The sequence below is a fragment of the Hylobates moloch genome, unplaced genomic scaffold (assembly GCF_009828535.3).
Source record: "Hylobates moloch isolate HMO894 unplaced genomic scaffold, HMol_V3 SCAFFOLD_7, whole genome shotgun sequence".
Lineage (NCBI taxonomy): Eukaryota > Metazoa > Chordata > Mammalia > Primates > Hylobatidae > Hylobates > Hylobates moloch.
In genome coordinates, this window is record NW_026652282.1 from 33,553,773 (window position 1) to 33,580,300 (window position 26,528).

Sequence of the window (26,528 nt, forward strand, 5' to 3'; positions counted from 1 at the left end):
CAGAAAGGCAATTACATCGTAATCTCTGCCCGCTATCCTTGGATCTTCTGTCTAGAAATGGGTATATCTGGGAAGCTGTTATCAAGATTTTGGAGCAACATGGTGCTGTGCTGAACCCCTATTAACCTCAATAGGGAAGCTGCCAGGTTCAAGAGACTCAGAGCAAGGAAACGAGACATACGATTTTATTAGCATCTTACACACAGGGGACAGAGTCCAGCAGTGGTGGGCTGGGCAGGAAAACCACAACCGCTTGCAAATAATAATGCAGTTTATATAGCATTTTCACTTAAAACCTTCCCCCTAAACGACCTCCACCTGGAAACCTTCATTTAACCCAAAACTCAGGGCCTCAATCCCCAGTATGGCCTGTGTTCCATGAGAAGGGCCAGGGGCTCAAATGTTTTTCATAGGTAAGAAACAAACCTCAGGGCTGGCCACTCCTGGATTCCCTAGCTTGGAACAAACATCCAGATACATCTGCTACACAGGGTCATTGTAAGTATACTGAAATTATTGCTGTCAGATGTGTTTACCCTACCCATGGAATTAGAGATAACAAAACAGAAGGCTTTTAAAGTATATTTCATAAAGTAAAGTAAATGAAACTCTTTCCTAATCTGGAAAATGTGTCTTTCAGCAACCCAGAATATTCAAACTCCCAGACAGTGACATATCCCCACATTTGGGCCTTTTACAATGAGATAAGTGTATCTCTTTCTTGCCAGTTTTTACTTAACCACGTTTTAGCTTGAAGGTTTGTTGGCACTGATTTATCATACTTCTTATTTAAATCTAAGTAACATTATAGCTGGATCAAAAAATAGCTTTTTCTTAGTTGACCTTTACACTTCGCAACTTTAATTTTGACTTGACATAGCTTTTATCCTTTTCCAATTTAAGTGGCAAAGATTCATGTATTTTATGTCATATTTTACATAACTTCTAAATGAGTTGGCACCCAATATTTATGACAATATGCCTTATTAGACTAAACCTTTTTTTGAGTTTAATCAACTGGAAAAAAAATTTTTGAGAAGCTCACAGTAAATGTCAGGGACAAATGTGAAAGTCTATGTCATTTTTGAGATAATGCTGCTGGCAATGATAATTTGCAGTAGCTGACTTACAATCACAAGAATTTTTTCCTTATTACAGGATAACCTCTTGAATGTCATCACCACAATTAATCAACCTCTGCCAGAGCTTCTACATAAGTAGCACGTTTGGTTTCAGCAAGGCTAATCCATGATGGGGCGTTTCTCAAAACCACCTGGCTCTGGGAGGACCTTCCGCACACACACAAGCAGAAACATTCACATGAGTCCCTTTGGTTCATAACTTCTTGGCTCATTTCTGCAAGATTCACCCCTGCCCTTTCTTTTTAAAGGAGATTTTACCTGAAACAGTAGGGAGACATATTTTTGTGTTAACATTGTTCTAGAGAACCTATGGTCACAGTACAGCATCAATGGGAAAGTCTCTATGCCTCTCCTAAGTAGGACCTCTGAGATGAGCAGAAATACTTGGAAGGGTACAAATATGGCTAACTGTTGCCAAATGTAGAAATGCCATGCTTCAGGTAGAAGGGTTCAGGAAAATCACCAAGGAAATTAGAATTCCAAAGTGTATCAATTTACTTAATCACAAAATTTTACTCTCTTGTTGTCAGAATCAACAGACACAGTCTTAGACATCTTCTCAGCTGAGTTCATAGTACTGTAATTTACTTAGAGTGCCATCTCTACAAAGAGGAAGCCAGAGATCCTTTCTGCAGAGACTGTTTAGTAAAAAAGAAATGCCACCCTTTAGTAACCACTCTTTAGTAACATAGAACATTTTCATAATTCTCTTAATCAAGTCCCAAGAAACTAATTCCTAGCTCTTTGCTCCTTTGATTATCTTCTGTTTGATAGTTCATTCTATAAATGCAAAACCTGCCTGGCTGGAATGGTTTGTTCTTAGTGAAATGATGAGTAAGCAGTATGAGAAACTAGAATGGTCACAGACTTTGGGTAGATGACAATACTGTTTTTATGCTGATTTTATCACATGCTGACTGTATGATAGCATAGTGGTATTCAGTGTGTGTATGCATGTGTGCGTGTACATGCATACATGTATGGAATAATTATTTAACCTCTCCAATACTCAATTTCTTCATTTAAAAAATATTAAACAATATTCTAAAACATATTTTACAGGGATATTGGGGGATGGAAAAATGGCTAACACCTAGAAGATACTAAGTAAATGCCACTGCTATTCGTGATTATTGAAGGTGGTGGTAGCTGGTAATGTGGTCCAAGACAAATTTGGTTTTGATGACTTCTCTGGTGCACAGCTTTGGAAAAACTTAGGAGTTGTGGTTGACAGTTCTATCCAATGGTCATTGCCTATTCTTCTGCCTGATTTATCTTCTAGTAATGATATGTGCACATTTAAACATTCTTTTAAAAAATATTCCTTTATTCTATTTAGTCTTTCCTCTTATTGGCTCAACTGTAAGTCCTCATCACTGTTAACCACTGCTGGTATGCTTTACCAATAAGATGTGTACTATTATATGTGCATTTGTAACTCATTAAGACAGTAACTGAGAGAGTAAAACTCATAAGGGCTTCTATTTTACCACTTAGCATATTTTGTGCCCACTGAGGGAAAAGAATAAAATGGGAACAAACACTTCTCTTAAACTCCAACTTGTCAAAATTTATGTTGACTTATGAAGCTCATTTAATAAGAAAATTGTGAACACCTGAAGGGCAGGAACTGCTTTTTCATTTATTGTTATTGGATTGAATTGAATAGTTAGCACACATGAAAGTGATTCAAGCTCATTTACCAAATGTCATTATTTTTGTACCATATTTATTAAATGTGCACCATGAATTAGACACTAAAACAACACAGAGAAATGAAATGTAACTTCTAATCTTTGATTAAATATGTACTGAGTGGCTTCTTTGTACTAAGGCACTACAAAGCTGCTGGAGATACATGATAATTATGGCATGGACTCTGTTCCCAAGGAGTTCATAGTTTCATGAAACACCCAAGCTCACATATGTGGACCCATTAGGGAGCCAAACAAGACATTTTGCAGTCAAATACTAAATACAGTAGTCTGGCAAAGACCATAAGTCAATAGGAATTGAGTGGAACAGAGGTTGACAAGGCTTGTGCTTGACAGGCAAGGCCTAATGGGGAAGGCTGGACTTCATTTGCCCTTGAAGACTGAGAAAGATTTGCATAGACAGAGAGTGGTTAAGAGGGCATAACAAGTGGAGACAAGGTAAGCAAAGGCCTCAGGAGGTGGAAGTCAAGATGGTGAGTTGAGAAAATGGTAGGAAACCTGGACTGGCTGAGAGAATGCTGGTAAGCAGAAGGAAACAAAATCAGAAAGATGGGGTGAAGTTTAATTACTGTGGGGCAAATGGGGACAAGCCTAGTGATCCCCTCAGGGCCTTTGAGGAGGAAGGTGACATGATAGTTTCTAAGCAGTTCCAGTGTGACTCTTGTGAACTCAGTGTGGTTCACATGTTCTTATCAGTTTCCTCATCAGCTTTAGTCTGCCTGTGTATTTGGTTGCTGCTCTGCTTCCATGTTAAAGTCAGAATGTGCTTTCTCATTTAGGGGAAGCACTGGCTCATCAGATCTCAATGACCAGGAACCTGGTCCTAGGACCCCGAAGAGCAGTCGGAGCAATGGTGTGACCCCAGGCACTCAGAGGTCACCAGCCCCAAGCACACGAAGTGTGACCTCAGTCATCAGTAGAGTAAGTACACAAACCTGAAGAACACTGTATTAGTTCGTTCTCACACTGCTATAAAGAACTGCCAGAGATTGGGTAATTTATAAACAAAAGAGATTTAATTGACTCACAATTCTGCATGGCTGCAGAGGCCTCAGGAAACTTACAATCATGGCAGAAAGAGTCTGTCAAACACTTATAAAACCATCAAATCTCGTGAGAACTCACCATCACGAGAACAGCACAGGGGAAGCCTCCCCCATGACTCAATCATCCGCCACCAGGTCCCTCCCTCGACACGTGGAGATTGTGGGGATTACAGTTCGAGATGAGATTTGGGTAGGGACACAGAGCCAAACCATATCAGACACCCAGTCTCTGAAATTCAACCTCACCACGGCAGCATGGCTCGGTTTCAACTCTCTATATATCAGAGCATGTTCTTTATGCTGCTTAAAGGTAGAAGCTTCATCAGGACTGAACCTCCTGCATCTTAGCTCCTGGTAGGAAACCCAAAATGAAAAAGGGAAGAGAAAGACCAGGTTCAAAGGTAGCACTTGTATGATGGAGGTTTAAGTTGCTATACGGCTTAAATAAATATAAAATATTTTAGAAGGCTCTGATTTTGATCCTCTCTGTTACTTCTTAGAGAAAATATTCATAGGTTGAGTGCACAAATTTTTCCAAACTGATTTAAATCTGGAAAAGTAGAACTTTTATCTAGTTTTTAAAGTAGAAATTTTTATTTTCTTTTCTATACATCTGTTAAAATAGGGGGTCAACACATAATGAAGGCTTAAATTGCATTATATATAAATATGTGATCAATTATATTTTCTACTGGTTTTCTCTTTTTAAAGAATATGAAAAAGTGGGGAAAAATATTCACTTTTATTAAATATTCTGTTGGAAGTTATATTTGGAATGAATTAGCATTTACTAGATTTTTTTTATTTAGCAGGAAGCTCCATCCACATTGCTGGCGTCTATATTTGATAAATCTTTATATGAGCAGTGAGTTCATACAATACAAACAATTATTTGACTCAGGCAACATTTAATGAGAACCTACTATATGACAGGCTCTAGTCAAGCAAAGACTTGAAGGAAGTGAAAGAATTAGCAATGTAGTTTTCTGGGGCAAGGTGTTCCACCAGGCAGAGACAGCACTGCTATTCAGCAGGTACATGCAGGGAAGGCTGCTCTACTTCCTTGTAGCTGGCCTCCATCTTGATTGGTCAGTGCCCTTGCTCAGCCGGTTTCTAAAATATTTTTAATGCCTCTAGAAGAACAGCCAGTGTGGAGCCCCTGAGGTGGGAGCACACCTGGTATGTTCAAGGAAGAGGAAGGAGGTCAATGCAGCTGTGGTGAATGAATGAGGCAAAGTGAACTAGGAAATGAATCCAAAGAGGTCATAGGGCTGGATAGAGCCTTGAAGAGTGCTGTGTGCAGTCAGCATTCACTCTGATTAAGATGGGGGAAACTGGAGGTTTTAGAGCAGAAGAGTAACACAATCTGCCTTCCCTCTAAGCAGGATTTGGGGGCTGTGCTGAGAAGCAGCTGTAGGAGAACAAAAGTGAAAGCCAGAAAAGCAATCAGTAAGCCATTGTCATACCCCATGTGAGAGATTGGGTTTTGAAACAAAGAGATAGTGGAGGTGGTGAGTAGTCAAATTCCGTTAAAGCATTCAGACAGATTGAAAACCAGTAATAGATTTATTTAAACATTTATAGTCTAAATTGTAGTTGTGAAGATAAAAGGCATATTTAAAACTTCATAAATATTTATGCTAAGGTCAGCAAACCATTTCTGTTCAATAGCTAGAAAGGTGCATGGATAGTTGATGAATACACTCACCTCTTGGAATCTAAAAAGGAATGATATTCAAACTACTTAGTGACCAGTCTGGCAGGGATGTTGAGAAATCACAACAGACACTGGCACAAGGCTGGGGCAGTATCCTGGGGGCCCTTCTACGTCATGCGCTAAACCGGAATTATGGGGAAACCTGGGCTTATAGATGAGGGGGAGCACAGGGAGGTGGGGGATGGGCTGGGAGTAGTGCTGTTTATCAACTGACACAGAAGTATTTTTAAAAATTTAACACCTAGTACAGTTGTCCCAGCGGGTAGCAGCTGACAATCAGTCCAATGACCAATAAGTTAATCAAGTTTATTCTCACAACAAGGTTTATCTTCCTACGTACAATTTGAGATTATTAGGGGGGAAATCACCCTTTTCATGTGCTAATACCCTCAAAGGTAACAGCCCCTACTTGTGTATTTCTTTGTTAAAAAGCACCTAGATCTCCGCAACAGAAATTCCCTGCAATTTAGTAGAGTATTTGTACATATACGTAGGCAGTGCCTATGTTGATCTCATTCTTGCAATCTAGCTGGTCTAAGCTGGTCTTTTCTAAGAGAAAAAAGAGAAACAAAGAGAAGTACTTTCTATTGAATAAAAATAAGACAGCACAGTAGTTTATGAAGTATATTTGCTCTTTCATTAAAAGGGAAGTATATAGCATTAGATGGCAAGTATATAGCATTAGATGATGAGCAAAGTAACAACTCAATTTCTCCCATTTCTTAGCATCTCTTTGTTTCAATGTTCTTTTCTGCTTTAGCATGAAAGAAAATATATTAGTCAGGGATCTCCACAGGGATAGGACTGATAATATATATACAAGGGAGTTTATTAGGGAGAATTTGCTCACACGATTATAAGACAACGTCCCACGATAGGCTGTCTGCAAGCTGCGGAAAGAGAGAAGACAGTAGGATGGCTCAATCCAAGTCTGAATGCCTCAAAACCAGGGAGGCCAACAATGCAGCCCTCATCTGAAGCTGAAAGCCCAAGAGCCCCTGGGAGGCTGCTGGTGCAAGTCCCAGAGTCTAAAGGCTGAAGAACCTGGAGTCTGATGTTCAAGGGCAGGAGGAGGGGAAGCCAAGTGTCTGGTGCAGCTAGGGAAGAGCAAGAGTGAGCAGACTCAGCAAACAAGCTGCTTTTCCCTGTTCTTTCATGTGCTTTGTTCTAGCCACACTGGCAGCTGATTGAATGTTGCCCACTCCACAATGCGAGTAGGTCTTCCTCTCTCAGTCCACTGACTCCAATGTCAGTCTCCTCTAGCAACACCCTTACAGACGCACCCAGAATAATACTTTATCAGCCATCTAGGCATCCCTCAATCCAACCAAGTATACACCTAATATTAACCATCACAGAAAACTTTTAGAGCATGAAAGTCTCTAACCTGTCCTCTACTGTGATGTAACCAATTAATTTTAGGCTTGACACCCTGAACCTCCAGGGTATGTATTGCTTGTTAATGACAGTGCAATATTAATTGGCCTATTAGTGCTCAATACTAATGATACTCACAGATCACTTGTGGGAAAACTTGCCATTAACATAATTGCCTCCAAGGAACTTGGTCTTGCTTCATTAGAGGACTCCATGTGTGAACAACTTTTTGAAGAGGTGTTGAAAATTGACCTAAATTAATTTATCAATTTGACCTCTGTCACACTCCTGATAAACTTTTCTTGTCTACGGCAATTAGAGGAAGTTAGGAGCTATATACCTCCAGCTACAGGTATTATGTGTTGGAGAATAATAAGATACTAAAAACAGTCTAAATTGAAGCTGAATCAATTAGCATGTTAAGCAAGCGAAAGCCACATTTCACTGTAGTGAGTTCATCAAAGTGTCCCTGAATGTCTAAGATATGGGAAACAAGGAGGGAATTCTTCCTCTAGGATTTCAAAAGACACTTTTTGATTGTTTACAGAAGGGAGAATTGAAAAATCTGTTTTAGATGTGATCATTATCATACCATGATGTAATTTGAATGGACATTTAACCTCAACCCAGTTCTGCAAAGGTCCAAAATTTGTTATAGTTGTTGTTTTAACACTCAAGCAAGCTTCAGATGAGGCAGCAGTCAAGCCCTGCCTTGGTCTATGGCAGGGCAAAGGTGGGTCTATGGTCATGGGCAAAGTTGGGACAGAATTTTCCTTACCGTATGTTACAATAAAAGCAAGTCCCAGATTGAATTCTGCCACATGTACAAGCACTTATTAACAAACAGATACCACACAAAAAAATAACTATTCCTGTGAGCTTGGGAAGTTTTCTCTCTTTATCTTTTTATGAACATTGATAAGTACCATGCATGAAAGTCATTCTAAAATAGATGTAACCACCCATATTCTGACCAGCCAGCCTTCTAGATGGAAAAGGTACATGGTATTCTGTTAAATGGGGGTGGAAGAGGTAAGGGATGGTTGAAGAGAGGGTATGTTGAAAGAGGGAACAACATAGGACCAAACGGAGTTCTAAGCTTGAGTGCTACTCTGAGAGTGTGAATCTTGCCAGATTATTATACATCCTTCATATAAGATTGAGGGTACCTGTGTGATCTTTCTTATTAATCATATATTAGAAAACTCTTTGATTTGGGGAATGAGAAATTGTCCAGATACCTTTTGCACTAATTAACAAACCTCTTAGAATAGATTTTGGATAGCAATTATTGATGGTAAATTTTGGAGTTACATGGACTCCTGGTGAGGGTCCTTCAAATGTCAATTAGCTCTTCTTAAATAGTAATACATATAAAGGTGTTTATACTGAAGTATATTTATATAGATGAATTGTATAGTAAATTACAGTCAGTATAATTTTTTTCTCATTTTTACTTTGTGGGAAGGAGTATGGTTTTGAAAATTCCATGGATTTGGCTGCTATTGAAGGTACCTCTCAGGAGCTCACAAAGAGTCACTGCAGAAACACTTCTGGCACACCTTCCATAGCAGTTTCTGGAACCTCTCTCTCCTCAGGTGGGTATTTACAATGTGCCTACTCTATTGTTTAAAATGACTAAATCAAATGGAATTGACTGCTATGTATGGTATTAAATGGATGTTTCATGCTTTAAAAAATAAGCATCCCTTCTTTGACCTATGGTGGTAGGCCACTCCATAAGAACTGCTTGAAGATAGACCCAAGTAAAGCTTTGGGCACCTTACATTCATGAAAATTCCATTTATTTAGTACATACTCTTGCCAGGCATCATCACCGAGTTTCAGTGCTACATCAGAATATCAATATTTGAATGTAGGAAATATAAATTGTTCCAGGATACATTTGCTATAACAGATAAGAACGCTTGCTCAGAGTTCAAGGAAATGGTAGTTCGATTGATATAGTAGTCAGAAGTCCCCTACATATAGACAAAAGAAAATCATTCTGTGGTTTAAATAAGAAGTTATTTGCAAGCAGCACTAAGGTATTAATAATTACCCCTTTCATTTGCATGGTACGCTCAAATAAGTCATTTGACTTCATTATCACAACAGTCCTCTGAAGCAGCTATTACTCATTTTGAAATGTTAATACCTATGACTAAGAAAATTCTTTGGAGAAATTTGTCATAATTATGAAGCTTATGTCCCATACATGGAATAAAAATAATGATGCAGTCTTCAACATTAAAAAGCTACCTGTTACCTAATGATGATATATGCATAAAGCCTAAGGCAGGATTCTGTATGCTGAATTGAGGGGTCTCTTCTAGCCAGCCAGCTCCCAAAGGGTTTTCTAAATGTGTGTGGTTATTGCTACATTTTGCTCAGGAGTAAAAAAGCTGTTCACCTGTTAATTAAATTTTCAAACTAGTTTAGAAACCAACATCATAGGGTCTACTTCTACTACTACTTCTACTCAACAGCTCCTGTTAATTGAGTACATACTCTGTGTCAGGCCTATGCTAAGCACTTCTGCATTATTTTTTTCATCAATTCAAACTTAAGTACTTGATTACTCTCTCCAATCTTTCTCATTTATAAGTAACTATATTGATCTCAGTAGTGCTTTGGTATAGAACTATTGTGTGGAAATAAGCTGTCCTGACTTGGTAAGCCGTCCAAAGCATTACTAAGAGGTGTTATTGCTCTGTAACTTATATTTTCAAAACTGAAAACAAGATGTTCTTCTGATGAAAGACTGTTCTGGTCCATTAAGAAATAGAACTTCCTCTCATTGCATCTATAGCCTCTCATTTTTGTGTGAAAAGAACTTACTATATCACTTCAAAGTGGCAGTTTAGAATAGGTTGCATTGCATTTTATGTCAAATCTGAAAACACAGTGAATTCTCTAAATATTGCAAGCAAGAATTGTTAATGTTTTATTTTTTTCTAAATTTAAAGGCCCATTCTAAGAGAGTTTTTTAAAGTCTAGGAGCAAAGCAGTTGCCTTAAACAGCTTAAAACATAGCATTTTACAGTAGCACATTTAACCTCCTGTGATAGAAGGAAACATGAACACCTAAGTGTAATTCGGTCCAAGGCAATTACCAAAATATTATTAAAAATGGAAGTATGTTATCATAAACAGCATGAAGTTACTGACTCCAACTGTTGCTTTCATGGCACTATTTATGATCTGTGCCTAAAAAGAATTGAAATAAAGGTGAAACACTCGCAATAAAAAATGAAATCTTCTCACAAAATAGGCTGACTCACGTCTTTCTTTTTCCTTTCCACCTTCCAGATCGGAGTCGATCTGAGTTAGATTTGAGTGAGTCATTTACAGAAGACTTAGAGGATACCGTAAGCATAAGAAGCAAGTCTGTCCCTGGGGCTTTAGACAAGGTAAGTTGGATGTGGAAGAAAATATAATGATGAGGAGGAAATAAGGGCATTATCTTGCTCCAAGTGGTTACACTTTTAGGTGATGATGAGTTGAGAGTAAAGAGAGGATATACAGTCATCTCTTCCTGTTAGTCTTCACAGTCAACACATAAAAACTGAAAGAATAACTTAGAAAATGTAATGGGTAATCATGTTAATGAGTGAAGGTTATGTCTAAGAAAACACATGTTGGGGATTTCAATTTCTGGCTAAAGTCTTATCACTTAATCTAAACCTGAGAAATGAGGGATCCTAACATTTTCCTTAGCCAAATATTATTAGACATATCTGATTACATATTTATATCAACATTGCTATATCTCAAGTTACCACCAATAAATTCACTTCTAAACTGAGACAAAATTATGTGAAAATTAATGTTTCAGTAAACTCATTTCTAGAATGAGAAGGTTACATTAGATTATTGTAAAGGTTATTTCCCAGTCTAATATTCTGATATTCAGATTTCTGTAATTGCTATAATAAAATATGCACTCCTTGGAAGAAATAGAACACAAATGTCAAGTGGTACTGATAGTTTTTCCAAAGCAAACTAGGAAACTTAGAGTTATAAAATGAAATAATATTTTCTATAGTACAAAAAACTGGGGAAATACTTTAAAATCTACCTCCAAAAGAGAGGTGGGCAGTGAGATCAAATTATTTCAAAGTTTACTCATGTTCAACCTTTAAAGAATTACTAATTCCAACATTATTAAGCTATTAAACTATTCTTGATCTTAGAAAACCATTAAAATCTTTTCATTCATTGTATGCAGCCAGTATAATCTTGACACTCAGACTTGATTTTTAAAATAGTTTAAAAAATAAAACTACAATTCAAACTAGTTTACGAATATATATGCAAAACTTTAAATATAATATCAATTAAAATCTAGCAGTGAATAAAAATAGCAATAAGTAAGTTTTATGCTAAGTATGGGTGGAAGAATGAGTTTATATATTTGTCAGCATAATTTATATCAATATACTAAAGAAGAAAATGACATGATTCTGTATGTAGAAGATACTAAAGGATCTACAAAAATATGACTAGAACTGATAAACAAGTTCAGCAAGGTTGCAGGAGATAAGATCAATATACAAAAATCAACTGTATTTATATATACTAGCAATGATCAATTGGAAAATGAAATTAAGAATATAATTCCATTCATAATAGCATGAAAAATAATTTTCAAAAGTAAGGAATAAATTCATTTTTTAAAAGTATAATACATGTGCATTGAAATTAACAAAAATATTTCTGAATTAAAGGAGACATAAATAAGTAGAAATAAATTCTGTGTTAATGGATTAGAAGATTCAATATTTTTAAGATGGAAATTCTCTCCAAATAAATTTGTAGACAATGCAAACCCAATCAAAATACAAGCAGGATAATTTTGTGGAAATAGAAATTATGATTCTACCATTTATATGAAAATATACAGGACCCAGAATAACAAAATCAATTTTAAAGAGCAAAGTTGGAAGACTTATACTACTAGATTTAAAAACTTACTCTACAGTTATAGTTATCAGTACAACACAGTATTGGCATAAACATTGGCAATCAGTGGAATAGAGTTGAGATTCCAGAAAAAAAAAAAAAAAAAAAAACTTTATGGCCAATTGATTTTTGGCACTTCAGTGGAGAAAGAATAACCTTTTCAACAAATCATACTGGGACAACTGGATATCCAAATACCACAAAACATAAAAGAACTTTGACTCTTAACATATACCATGCAGAAACTAACGCAAAATGGATTATAAACCTAAATGTAAGAACAGAAACCACAAAATTCTAAAAGAAAACCTAGGAGAAAATCTCCATGACTTTGAGTTAGGCAAAGAATTCTTAGATATGGCACCAAAAGCATGATGCATGTATTCAAGAAAAAAAACTGATAAATTGAATTTCATCAAAATGAAAAATGTTTACACTTCAAAAGACACCATTACAGATGTGAAAAGTCAAGCCACAGACTGGAAAAGTGTTTTCAAATTATATATTTGTTAAAGGACTTGTATCTAGAATATATTTCTTAAAACCCTTACATTCAATATTAAAAAGACAAATAATCATATTAAATAATGGGGAAAAGATTTGGATAGACATTTAATCAAGAAGATTTTCAAATGCCTAATAGCCACATTAAAATATGTTCAACATCATTAGTTATCAGAGAAATGAAAATCAATATCACAATGAGATACCACTTCACACCCTCTTGAATGGGTGTGATTAAAAAGACATAATAATAAGTGTTGATGAGGATGCGGAGAAATTGGAACCCCCCCTACATTGCTAGTGGTAATGAAAAATGCTACCTACAGCCATTCTGTAAAAGAGTTTGGCAATTTCTTTAAAAGTTAAACATAAATTTACTACATGACATAACAACTTTGATCCTAGGTATCTACCCAAGAGAAATGAAAACATATGTCCACATAAAGACTTACACACGAATGGTTATAATAGCCAAAAAGTGAAAATAATAATGTCTGGTGAATAGATGGAATACAATGATATATTATTCAGAAGTAAAAAGAAATGAAGTACTGACACGCACTACAACATGGATGAACCTTGAAAATATTATGCTAAATAAAAGAAACCAGGCAAAACTACATATCATATAATTACACTTATATGAAATGTCAATAAAAGGAAAATTGATAGGGAAATTAAAGCAGAGTAATGGTTGCCAGGGAGTGAAGAAGTAGGGACTGACTGCAAACAGGCATGGGGGAACTTATTGGGTTGAAAATGTGCTAAAACTGGATCATATTGATGTTTTCTCAACTATAAATTTGCTAAAAGTCACTGAATTACATGCATACAATAGGTAAATTTTATGGTATGTAAGTCATACCTCAATAAAGTTGTGGGAGAAAAAATTAGCAGCAAGGAAAATCGCCGGAAAAGTGATAATTGTTAAAACTAGGTAATCAGTTATAAGGGTTCATTATGCTATGCTTTCTATTTTGTGAATGTTTGAATTTTTTAATATCCACTTTTAAAAAGAAAGTAAAGAAATATGAAGACTGGTACTTTATGTGATGACTACTGGGTAATTGTATACCGAGAAAGAGCAAAACATAAAAATATAGAAAAGGGACAATCTGAAAAAATAATAGGGATGCATTTTTTTCAGAATTAAAGAGCTTATTAGTTTTGGCAGCTTTTTGTTGAAGTTTTTAGGGTGTTCTATATGTAAAATCATGTCATCTGCAAACAGACAATTTTACTTCTTCCTTTCCAATTTAGATGCTTTTTATTTCTTTTCCCTGTTTAATTGCTCTGGCTGGGACATCCAGCACTATATGGAGTAGAATTGGTAAGAGTAGGCATACTGTATTGTTTCTGATCTTAGAGGAAACGGTTTTAGCTTTTCAATGTTGGGTATAATGTTAGCTAAGAGCTTGTCATGTATGGTTTTATGTTGAGGTAAATTTTTTCTTTATCTCATTTGTTGAGTTTTTAGTATGAAAAGATGTTGATTTTGTCAAGTGCCTTTTCTGCATCTATTGAGATGATCATATGGGTTTTATCCTTCATTCTGTTAATGCAGTTTATCACAACTATTGATTTGTTTATGTTAAACCATCCTTCCATTCCAAGGATAAATCCCACTTAGTCAGGTTGAATGAGCTTCTTCATGTGCTGCTGAATTCAGTTTGCTAGCATTTTGATGAGGACCTTTGCATCTATGGTTTATCATGGATATTGGCCTGCAATTTTTCCTTTTTTTGGTAGTATCCTTGTCTGACTTTGCTATCAGAGTATGCTGGCCTCGTAAAATTAGTTTGGAAGTGTTCCCTCCTCTTCAATTTTTGGAAGAATTTGACAGGAATTGGCATTAATTCTTCCTCAAATGTTCAGAAGAATTCATCCATGAAGCCAGCACTTTCTTACAAGATGCTATTCTACAAGCTATTCCAGCTCATCTTGTGGGCTCATCAGTGAGAAAATGGCAACTACAATAAGTTCTCATTTAACATCATCAACAGATTCTTGGAAACTGCCAATTTCAGCAAAATGACATATAACAAAACCATTTTTTTCCTCATCAATGTTTTAATGAAATGACATTATTTGAGGACCTGCTGCACATCCTTTCACTTAAAGTTGCAGTTTTCAAGAACCTATGGATGATGTTAAGTGACAACTTACCATAAACCAATATAAAAATAAGCAATTTTTGAACAAGTATTTCACAAAACAGGAAATCCAGTTGGCCAATTATCACAAAATGGTATTCAACTTAGTAATAAGAGAAATGAAAATTAAAATCATGAAGACTGTAAACATCTACTGGATTGGCAAAAAAAAAAAAAATCTAACAATACCATCTGTTTGCAGGCAAGGATGTGGAGCAAAGGGAACACTCATACACTACTGGTTAGACTGTAAATTGGTATAACTACTTCTGAAAATTTGACATTATCTTTAAAATGATATAGATAAGCATGTGGAGATATGTTCACCCCTTGACTTGACAATTCCTCTCACTGGTATATATTCGAGTGTGTGAATATATATACTGTGTTGTGTGTATACTGTGGTGTGTGTATATGCGCCAGGATACATATTCACAGAATATACATATCAGTGTTGGTCACAATAGAAAAAAATCTGAAAATAATCCAAATAGTCAGCAACAAGAGAATGGATAAAGTTTTGGATATCATACAATGGAATATTAAATGACAATAAAAATGAACAGGCTACAAAAATATGCCACAATTCTGATGAATTTTAAGGCAATATTAAGCAAAAAAAGCAAAACGTAAAGGAATATATAGCATTTAATTATGCTTACACAAAGTTCAAAAACAGGCAAAACAAAATCATTTTGTTTCAGAGTATTATGATTATGCAAAACAAAATCATTATGTTTCAGAGTATATGCTTATGCAGCTAAACTATAAATAAAAGCAAGAATGTGGTTAACCATAAGAGTTAAAATATTAATTATTCCCGGGGGGAGAAGGGGCTTGTGATATGGACAGGATACACCGGGAGCTTCTGCTTGATCATTTGATTTTGTTATTATACTATATATCTATGTTTTATGTACTTTTTAATATGCTGTATCTTATAATAAAGACTTTTTTAAAGCAAGCCCAGAAGTGTACATCATAATCCTGATTTGTAAAACAATAGTTAAAAAAATTCCCATGAATGTATACTTAGATTTGTGTATGTTTTTATACAATTTTTCACATAAACAAGGAGAAAGACATGGAATGTAACATGTGCAGCAGGATGCTAAATATTAATTTCACCTGATGTGAAAGGAGGTGAAGGAGGAAAGGAGAAGCAAAAAAGAAAAGTGTCCATAATAAAAAGCAGTATGCATGATATAATCTATCTATGTGTATATATGTATGTGTGTGTATATATATATATATGTGATGATATAATCAAAAATATTGAAATTTGATCATTAATATGTTTTTGGTTTCCATTTATCTATATTGCTTGAAATATTTTTACTAGGAAAATATATCACTTAAATAACTAGGCAAAAAAAAAAAAACCATTTTATCATGAAGGAGAAAAAGAAATGGGAAAGGAAAAGTAGAATCTGGGATTTGAGATGAGAGTCCAGTATCTAGTTCATCCTAGTGGAGAGATTTTTGAGATATGCTTTACCATCTTGGCAGTGTGTGTGTGTGTGTGTGTGCACACGCACACAAATTTTTTTTTAATTTTAAAGTAACATAAGTACATTGCCCAACATGAATCACCTTAGAGGTAGGAATTGAACCCAGGTCTGTGTGATTCCAAATTTCATGTTCTTTCTATAAAGTAAGCACCATTAGAAAGGAGACCCCACTCTCCACCCCTATCCCTGCCCACTTCTCCGATGGTATAATTCAGATTGACTGGAGAGGAAAAGAGAAAAAACTAGGAATGGAGTGATTTCTAGATATTTTTATCTGATTCTCAAATATTTATGAAAGAAAGTGGTTTTTCAAGTGAAAAGACATTCTAGAAAAACAAACCAACCAACCCACTGATTCTTCCCTTTCTTTTTTAGGACTCCTTGGAAGAGACTGAAGAAAGCATTGATGCCTTAGTGTCCTCGCAGTTATCTACAAACACTCACAGTCTGGCAAGTGGCCTATCAACTGTAAGCAGTTCACTAGGACATGTGGAAAGTTTCTTTTCCCTCTTTTTGATTTTCTGTGCATTTCCAAAGGAGATATGAATGTTCTTAGGAAAATGTGTGATAATGAGTTAAAAGTCATTGTAAGATCCTGCTTACCCTTTGCCCACAGAGTACCTTTCAGCCTAATTTCGTGTGGGTTTTTTCTCAGGCTCCTGATTTCTTCCTTCTTCCACAGTCCTCACCCAGGTTTTAAAATCTCCTCACTCCCTAGTTCAGGCTCAGTCAGCTCAAGCCTATAAATGATTTTTCAATTATCTGCTGACACATTTCCCTGACACCATTTTCTAAACTCCCCAGCTGTCCTCCAGACCGCTGCCAGTCATTTGCCTAAAACACATGCCCAATCAGGTCTGTCTTCTACTCAAAACCCATCCATAGCTTCCCACTGCCTACAAAATAAAGTCCTTTCTTACTTTAGTGTTCAAGGCCTTTTTTGAGAGGAAGGCCCTGTGCCCTTGTATCTAACTGTGTGTAAGTCTTTTTCTTGGCTTCTCTGATTTCTGTTGCTCTGATACTTTTTTTCTTTTGATCTTTGGATGACTTCTCTAAAGAGTTCTCAAGCAGGTTCTGACAGGAAGTGGACCTACCTAAATGTGCCTGATGCTGACTCAGACACTGTGAGTTTTCAACCTTTCCTTTTTGTTCTTTCCAACCATACTTCACAAATTTCATGGTCTAGGAACTATGATTAAGAAATTTGTCCCATATTTATCTTTTTCCAACTTATATACAATTAACCAGAGGTTATCTTTTAAAAGATTGATGAGGTTATCAGAACCCAAGTATTCCAATTCATTAAACATTGGAATCTGAACACCATTCAAAAGACACATGCTCTAAAATGATTATCAACAAAACCTTTGAAGTAAACATCTATTTTAAATCACAGCCTTAGCTTGGTTAAGAGCATATAGTTTAGTTAGTAGTAAAATTGCCATAGCTGTCTTAATTTCTCACAAGCCTCTGTATTTGTGGGTTCCTAAATTTCCTTCTATCCGTAGGGGCCCTCTGCTTACAGAGGATTTTCTTTGAAAATGTGGCTACACAGATCTAGTATAGACACAAATCAGTGATATAAGGAGGTAATCAGGTATGGTGGGGTAGTCCTCAGAGTAGAAACCTGGAAATCTTGCTTTATTTCTTGGCCCTAGCAACAATTTTTGTGAGCTAGAATTTTCTCATTTGTAACTTGAGGAGGTTGGGGTTTATTCTTGAAACCTTTGATACTCAAAGCATTCTCTATGGACCAGCAACATTGCATCTCTTGGAACAGATACCCCAAAACTTTCTCAGTTCAAAAAGCCCCTAGTGTCTCAGTAATTCTTTCCTGGCACTAAAAGTGGCACCTGACTAGTCCATTTATTAAGTAGTTAGACCCAAACAGTGTAATAAGCAGTGTATCCTAACAACTTACTAGCCATTTGTAAAAAAACGCTACAAGTGAAAGAAATTGAAAGAAAAATAGTATTTTTATTTCATCCTTAAATAGCACCTATTACTTACCACTAATAGGATATGTGTGCCTATTGAGCACTACACAGTTACCAAATCTTGGAATCTGATTGGACATCACTACTTTCATTTCCCATTTCATATTGATTTTTATGCAATACTTGCTTTTTGTTGCAGCAGCTGCCAAAAACTCAGCTTCAAACAAATAGGAGTTCATTGAAAAGAATAAAGTGTGGTTTAATGTTGACACTGTGAATTACTAGTTAGTAGCTTACATGATGTCTGATAGGTGTTGTTGTGTTTCCCTTGAGAATTTAAAATATTTCTGTGATTCCCCTGTGAGTCTGCTGTGGTGCTCTGTGGTATCTCGATACACAGTTTGGGAACTGCAGGCCTAGGAGTTTGTTAGAACAGCCAAATCTCAGACCTCACCCCAGACTGAAGAGATAACCATTTTCAGTTTAAAAAGGTATCTGGGTGCTGCTCAAAGCCACCTGCTAAACATGAAAATTCTGTTGCTTTGTTTTAGGAATAAGAAAGACAGATTAGGTCACTCACTGGCTTTCTTTAAGCTGTAATTTCCAAATAATTATGGAATTATTGGTCTGCTCTTGCCCGTGAAGAAGCTTAGAAGACATGTGACCACATCACCCACATCCTGTTCTTTGATCAGTCTCTACTTCCAGAAATTGGTGGAACATAATGGCTTTTACCAAAAGCAAATTATGAAAAAGAGGACAGTCTAAGGTCCCTGTGTATTTACCATAGTCTTGACTTCCCAGTGGTTCACAGAAAAGTGGTTTTGAAACTATTGGGTCATCCACGAAAGACCTCCAGGTGGTCTTTTGTGACAGTTACTAAGATACACAGTTTTCACTTCTAGTGCCAAAGGATAATTTTATTACATTTACAGTAGTCACCTTTATCCACAGAGGATACATTCCACCTACCCCAGCGGATGCCTGAAACCTTGCATAGTACCAAACCCTAGCCAAGAAACACCAAGGTCACATTTTCACTTAAAGAAAGCACTTTTGGCTTCTCTTTGACATATATAAATTACTACCATCATTACTCTTACACTTTGGAGTCATTATTAAGTAAAATAAGAATGAGTTGAACACAAGCTCTGTGATAGCAGGACAGTCAATCTGATAACTGAGACAGCTAAGTGACTAATGGGCAAGTAGCATCTACAGTGTGGCTCCAACTGGACAAAGGGAGGCTTCACATCCAGGGTGGGATGGAGAAGTATGATGTGACAGTTCATCATGCTACTTGTGAACCCCAAAAATCTGAGGCAGGTCTCAGTTAATTTAGAAAGTTTATTTTGCCACAATTGAGGACCGGTACCCCGACACAGCCTCAGGAAGTCCTGCCAACATGTGCCCAAGGTGCTCAGAGCACAGGTTTGTTTTATACATTTTAGGGAGACATAAGACATCGATCAACATATGTAAGATGAACACTGGTTGGGTCTGGAAAGGCGTGACAACTCGAGGTGGGGAGGGGGCTTCCAGGTCATAGGTAGATAAGAGACAAATGGTTGCATTCTTTTGAGTTTCTGAGTAGCCTCTCCAAAGGAGGCCGTTAGATATGCACTTATCTCAGTGAGCAGAGGGGTGACTTTGAATAGTACGGGAGGCAGGTTTGCTGTAAGCAGTTCCCAGCTTGACTTTTTCCTTTAGCTTTGTGATTTTGGGTGCCAAAGATATTTTCCTTTCACATACTCAAAACAGCATATAGTTTAAAACTTATGAGTTGTTTGTTTCTGGAGTTTTCCATTTAATATTTTTGAACTGCAGTTGACCATGGGTAGCTGAAACTACAGAAAGGGAAACTGTGGATAAGGGGGACTACTATAAATTAAAAGCTGTCTCAGGTCATTAGTGTCTTGTCAAAAGCCTCATTCATTCTGGTAGATTTGGACTTTTTTAAAATTTATTTTCCTGATTGGTTGGTGTGTGATTTTATTGTGTAGTGGTATATTTTCTGGGCTTCTACTTTATACAGATTTACAAAGCCATGGTCTTATACTACTCATGTAGCCACACAGCTAGCTACTCAGTTGAGGGAAATCATGGAAGCTGTGGGTACGTGATGTTCTTCTGACATGTCCTTGTTAAAGCTGCAGTTATGGCTCCCCGGAGACTGATGGGATGCTCCCTGTAGGTGTCAAAGAAAGCAGTATGTGGCTCCTGCTAGCACAGAATATGAGATAAGCTATCCTTTGTCCAAATCAATGTATTCTACACCTTATAGTAGATTGAACTTGAGTCTACCAGTGAAAATGGAGAAAGCTGCAGGGATGGACGAGAAGTGAGATTTGAAATGCCTCAATTACCCTGTATTCATTAGTAGAAGTGAGTAAGCAAAGGATATTCTCTAACCCAAGAAGGAAATGCTTCCCCTCTAAGCAAGTTTTCTGCCTTTTTTCCTGATGGTACTAGATCTGTTGTCTTTTCTCCAGCTGGGATTTTATACAACACCAGCCAAACAAGTGACTCTTGTTTTCTTTCCTCACCCTAGACTTCCATGCTCATTATAAAGAACAGGAACTATAATTGAATGAAGTGGGTTGATTCTGTGAAGAGATCATTAGAATGACACTAGAAGCCTTTTTCCGTCTTGTTTATTCCAGACCAGCCTTAATAGCATGATGAGTGTTTACAGTGAAACGGGAGACTATGGCAATGTGAAAGTCAGTGGTGAAATCCTTCTCCGTATCAGCTACTGCTACAAAACTGGTGGGCTCTACATTTTTGTCAAGAATTGCAGAAATCTGGCCATAGGAGATGAAAAGAAACAGAGGACAGATGCGTAAGCACATAGCATGATCCTCAGACTATTTCAGTCACTGCCTTTTTTGTCTGTATGTGTGTTTCCTTTTGAAAAGTCTTAGCATTCTTCTTGATTCAGTCTTCTCAGAGAGTTGATTGTCATGTTCCTCCTATACCACACTTTTAAATATTCTCTGAAGCACATGTAAACTGGTTGTGTCCTTGATTAACTGATTTTTAAAACATAATTCAGGATTGACATATTTGAAATTTACACAGAGGCAGCTCTTTGAAGTAGAATGCTGACATGTTGGCACACCCAGGATGTATAAAAGCATCTTGTCGATTTTTGTTCTGGGAAATCCTCCAGAGAAAATTACCAAGCTGTTACCCAATTAAACAACTCAAAAGGGCAATTATGAGGCTCTCAGGATTCTAGAGATCAGCCTGGGAGGGCAGGTATGGACCACAGCACATTGGAGAGAAGCTAGATATAAAGGTGTGTCAGGGGTCCTGACACACTGCCAGGTTCAGTGATTCACTAGGAGGACTCAGGACTCTGCACGCAGCTATAATCAGCAAAGAGGCACATGGGGCAAAGTCCAGGGGAGATCAGGCTCAAGCTTTGCAAGGGTCCTTTCCCAGTGGAGTCACATAGGGTGCATTTAATTCCTCTGGCGATGAGTTCTGACAACACTTGTGAAATGTTGTCTGCCAAGGAAGCTTGTTAGAAACTCAGCTGGTCACATACGAAATTTCCAGTCTCTCAGAAGAAAAGAACCTGTTCAGCATAAGCCATATTGTTTGTACAAACAATTTAGGAACAGCAAGCCACTTTTAGCAGTTCTGGGAATGGTGGGAATCCTGAAATCCAAGTTGCCAGATGCCACCCAAGGGCCAAATTTGTAAGCAGGCATTTAGAAGAATGGTAGTCTCAGGCCCACGATGTTAACTCTTTTCTGCACAATAGATGACCTAGGTCCAATAAATAACTCAGAGAACCTGGTTCCAAATACCCTAAGATAGACAAATGAGTGGATTTTGACTACAGATTGGTCCACCTGCCTCCTCAACTACATTTCAGAGGGCTACAGGACCAATGTAATTATTTTGACTAGCATGGAAAGGGGTCTTCTAAAACTCAACAGATATTCTGTAGAACTTTAGTAGCATCTTATACATTTCTACTTTGTACACATCTTGTACATTTCTGAGTCTGCTGTGATACCTTGCTTCAAGAGGCTCCTGAAATAGCTCAATCAAAAGTGTTGGGTAGAATTGCTATCACTACTTCAGGTTGTTATTTTTTATTTTGCCTTTTTCACTATTTTCTTTTACTCACCCATTACCATTGACCCCACTCTCTGACATTAGAAGGCAAGACTAGGAATAGAGAAGCATCCAATCCCAGAAAAGTTTGTGAGACCATTGATATTAATAGTGCATTACATGTATTGAGTAGTACAATATGGTAGCTCCTTGGATGTGTCAACTAATTTAATCCTCACAAGGCTATCAGTTAGACACTGTTATTTTCCCCGTTTTACAGATGAAGAAACTGAGGCACAGAGTGGTTATTTAGTAAATTCTTGAGGTCACCAAATCTCTGAGGCATGGAGTGATTCAAAACCAGGTGGCTTGACTCCAGAACCCACACTCTTTTATCATTATACTTTACCACTTCTCTCTTACGGAAGGTCCAGGGTTCTATTTTAAGGTATCCTGTTATATAGACAAAATTCTCTTTGGTATTTTCTTTCATGCTCACTGGCCCTTTGCCTCTTTTATTCACAGCGAAGTCTTTGAACATTTCTTGCAAATAGATGTTTCACAATAATTACATTTATATTTTCTTATCTATAGTTATGTCAAGTCATACCTTCTTCCTGACAAGTCCCGGAACAACAAGCGTAAGACCAAAATCAGAACAGGCACCAATCCAGAATTCAATGAAACACTAAAGGTAAATAAATACGGTCTCATAGTAACTCATGTGATACTGTTCACAACTTCAATGGTTTAGAAGTAACTACAGAGAATATTTTATTTGTGAGTCAAGGCTTGTATATGTTTTAGAAAATTAGAATTTGAATAAATTAACATAATACCTTTGACTTTTCTAGCATCTTTTGAGAAAAAGAAAACACTCTTATTCTATTTGTGTCTACGCTGCTACTGAATTTGAACCTTGAGTAGAGATGATCCGGCCAAACTGCATTCTGTGCTGATGCATCTTGCCAAAAAATCGGTTTTACCTTTGGGCAAACAGTGCTTTTTCTGACTTTCCTAAAAGAAGCTTGTCACAGTTTTGATACTACTTAATGAGTCACTTTGCACACATTCATTGTTCTGCTAACATAGCATAGGTCTATACTGTTTGTTGTTAGGATTTCAGAATTTGACTAAATGTAGGTATGTGGTTAATGAATAGTGGAAATGCAGAGCCAGATTTGAGAAATCTCAGCAAAAGTGGCCTAGATAAAATATGGCCCAATCCAGGTCAATGATCCAGAAAATAGAAATCTCTTTCCAATGAGCTTTCACATAATTAACCCCTTCTCTTGCTATGGAACAATCTGGCCTGGTAAGAAACATCCAGGGAGAATGGAATGCAGAAGTTATTGCCAATTCTATGGAAATTTATGGGCTTGTGCCCCAGAGTGATGGTGTCAGAGTCCACTTTAGGAAGAAATTAGTAAAGGCAGAAAGCCACAAGCCTGCATGTGTCAGTGGGAGCATGTGTGGAAGCAGAAACTAACATTAAGACAGAACAAACTGAAAAATGAATAAATACAGGTAGAGGGTAAATTCAATGGCCATAACAGGATAGGAAAGATGAGCCCAAACACAGTGAGAGGGTAAATTTAGGAAGCAGGGAGCCAAGGTTAATTATGACAGTAACAGCAAGAACAAGAATAGGCACTAATCCAAGATCAGGAATCAGTCAATCTGAAGTGTGTCCCAGATGGTGGTTGCATAGAACAAGCAGAAGGTTGGAGCGTGTGTGAGCATGTGGCCCTGGATAATGTTGTTACAAAAAAAAAAAAAATGCTAGCCCAGCAATATCTTCTTTCTGTTTAATATACATGTACACCTTTTCACCTCTGCACTTAGTCTGGACTTTATAAAATTTGGTGTTTTCAAGTTTCTCATTGTCAATCCTTTTCTGGATTTGGGGATTCTCATTATGAACAAAATAAGAGAGAAGGTGGAGAATTTATATATTAAACCTTGAGCTTACAAAGTAGATGTGAAAAAATAATTAAGGAAAATGAAAAACCAATAAAACTGGAAAGAGGATAAGCTTCATCACCTAACACTTTTTATACAGTATCTGGAGTTTATCTCTACCTCAAATAATTTATGTATATATCTTTCAATGCAAAGTCTGGCACAAAATGAGTTTATGGCATAGAACTTCAATTGTAGCAGAAACAAAGAAAAACAAAGAGTTTTCTTTGTGTTTGTTTTGTTCATATTACTGATGCATATGATCTGAAAGATGTTGGAAGTAAATTTCGACCTCTCCTGGAATTGGATAAAGCCCTCCTTGTGGAGTGTAATGTTGTAAATCTCATTTGCAGTACACCATCAGCCATACCCAGCTGGAAACAAGAACTCTGCAGCTCTCCGTCTGGCACTATGATCGATTTGGACGTAATAGCTTCCTCGGGGAAGTAGAGATTCCTTTTGACTCATGGAACTTTGAAAATCCAACTGATGAGTGGTTTGTGCTTCAACCCAAGGTAGGAAATGCTCTCAGATTAGTCAGTTATGCAATGAGATAAGTTATGAGCGAAATTGATGTCACAAACCTAAAGAACTTGAAGGCTTTCAAATTTCAAGTGATAATCTGCAAAAAATTAGTGCAGCAAATTTTGGAATAATATTATAAAAATGTTGTAAATCCACTGTTTTGGAAATTCTTTGTCAATATAGGTCATCTGCATAATGAAAGCTACATAATCATATTTTTTTGCTAAAAATTTTTATTATTTGACAGTCTCATTGGATAACTGAAAGCAACACATTATATGATCTTATTAGAGAGTCTTCATTTTCACATAGGTGAAACCAAATTCATACAGCATGAACAATCTCCAAACATTACCTTTATTTCTCATTCTCCACAATTCATACCATAAGCAGGAGTGATCTTGCCTTTGCTTATATGAGGGAATAACCAGTAGCTAAAGTATCTGATTTTCTTACTTTCCTACTTTTGGGATTCATGACCAAGGCCTTGAGTTACATTCAGAAAAAAATCTTAGAGCTGATAATTAAATGCCAATACTGTATAGCATGTTCTAATCTAGACCAACGGTACCTTGGATTCACTTTAAGTGACTGGAGTCTCTATGCATTTACAGTACTTTTTAAGCCAAAATGGAGGTGAGTAAAGGTCACATTTATGCAGCCAAAGATTATTCTTTATATACAGAAAGGCAAAAGCACATTATGATGAAGACAGTGGACTCAAATCAAACTTACTTGGTTCTATCCTGGCTTCATGACTGCCCATGTGACCTTGGGCAAATTATTTAACTTTTTATTCCTTAGTGTCCTCAGTTGTAATATAATCATTGGATGTAGCCTATAGGTCTGCGGTGAAGCTTGAATAAACATTCTATGCACGGCTGTCAGCATTTTATTAGGAACATTGTAAGCTCTCAATAAGTGTTAGATAGTATATGTGTTACTTGGGAGTCCTTGTATTGCAACAGACAGAAACTCCAGCTCATACTGCTCAAAAAATAAAGGGAGATTATTGGCCAGCAGTGATTAGGCATGGCTTGATCCAGATGTTCAAATCTTATCAAAGTCTTGGAATTTCTTGGTGTCTCTTCTTATCTTCATTGGCTTCATTTTCAGGTTCCATGCAGTGTTATCCTCCCTGACTAGCTCCAAGCATGCCTCTCTAATGACTACAGTGGCTACAAGCCTTTCATCTTTGCACCACACTGTTCAGAAGAGGAGAGATTTCCTCCTCCTCCAACAGCCAAATCAGTGCATTGGGCCTGGTTCTCCTAACTATAATTCTGTCATTTGCCTATTCTAAGCTAATGACTGTGGCCAGGGAGGTGAGATGCATTAGCTGGCTTAAGACAATCAGAATATACCCTGGTTCTGAAGAGGGGAACAATAGCATCCTTCCAGTCAATTTCCTGGAAATAGTTGAAGGACTTCGCTGGAATGATATCTAAGCTCCCCTAGACCTCTCCCAGGCATCCTTTGTGCTTAGAAATCAACACTTTCCACAGTAATCACTTCCACATTGTCAATGAGTGGTTCACAGTCTATCATAAGAGGGAAGCATCTCTAAGTCTTTCTGAGTCTACTGAAGGTAGAAAAGTTCTGATTGCATTCACTGTGGAATACCATGGGTCCTCTGCCAGATCCCCTTAGGTTCCTAACCATGTCTGTTAGGAGATTTGCCACAACAGCCTCCACCTGAGACTCTCTTTAGAAGACTTCCCTTGGGCTACTGTAGCTTTTGGCCTACGTAAGCAGAGAGCCAGAAGTCCTGGGAATTTTTGTACCCACTGCCACAAGACAACCCTTCATCAATAACTGATAGGTGGGGGAGTATGAAGGCCCACTTCCTTACTGAAAGTGGGAAAAACTCCAAAGTGTTACGTATACTACCACATCAGGTAGA

General features: G+C 37.0%; 1 protein-coding gene across 1 annotated transcript in view; it reads left to right on the forward strand.

Moving 5' to 3' along the window:
* The window catches only part of SYTL5 (synaptotagmin like 5), an 84,060-nt gene that overhangs the window by 41,944 nt on the left and 15,588 nt on the right, over positions 1-26,528 (forward strand). The window contains exons 6-13 of the mRNA XM_032756170.2: positions 3,637-3,778; positions 8,466-8,595; positions 10,310-10,410; positions 16,506-16,598; positions 17,189-17,254; positions 20,731-20,909; positions 22,733-22,832; positions 24,454-24,615. Of these exons, the coding sequence (XP_032612061.1) occupies positions 3,637-3,778; positions 8,466-8,595; positions 10,310-10,410; positions 16,506-16,598; positions 17,189-17,254; positions 20,731-20,909; positions 22,733-22,832; positions 24,454-24,615 (973 nt within the window). The remainder of the gene's footprint in view (positions 1-3,636; positions 3,779-8,465; positions 8,596-10,309; positions 10,411-16,505; positions 16,599-17,188; positions 17,255-20,730; positions 20,910-22,732; positions 22,833-24,453; positions 24,616-26,528) is intronic.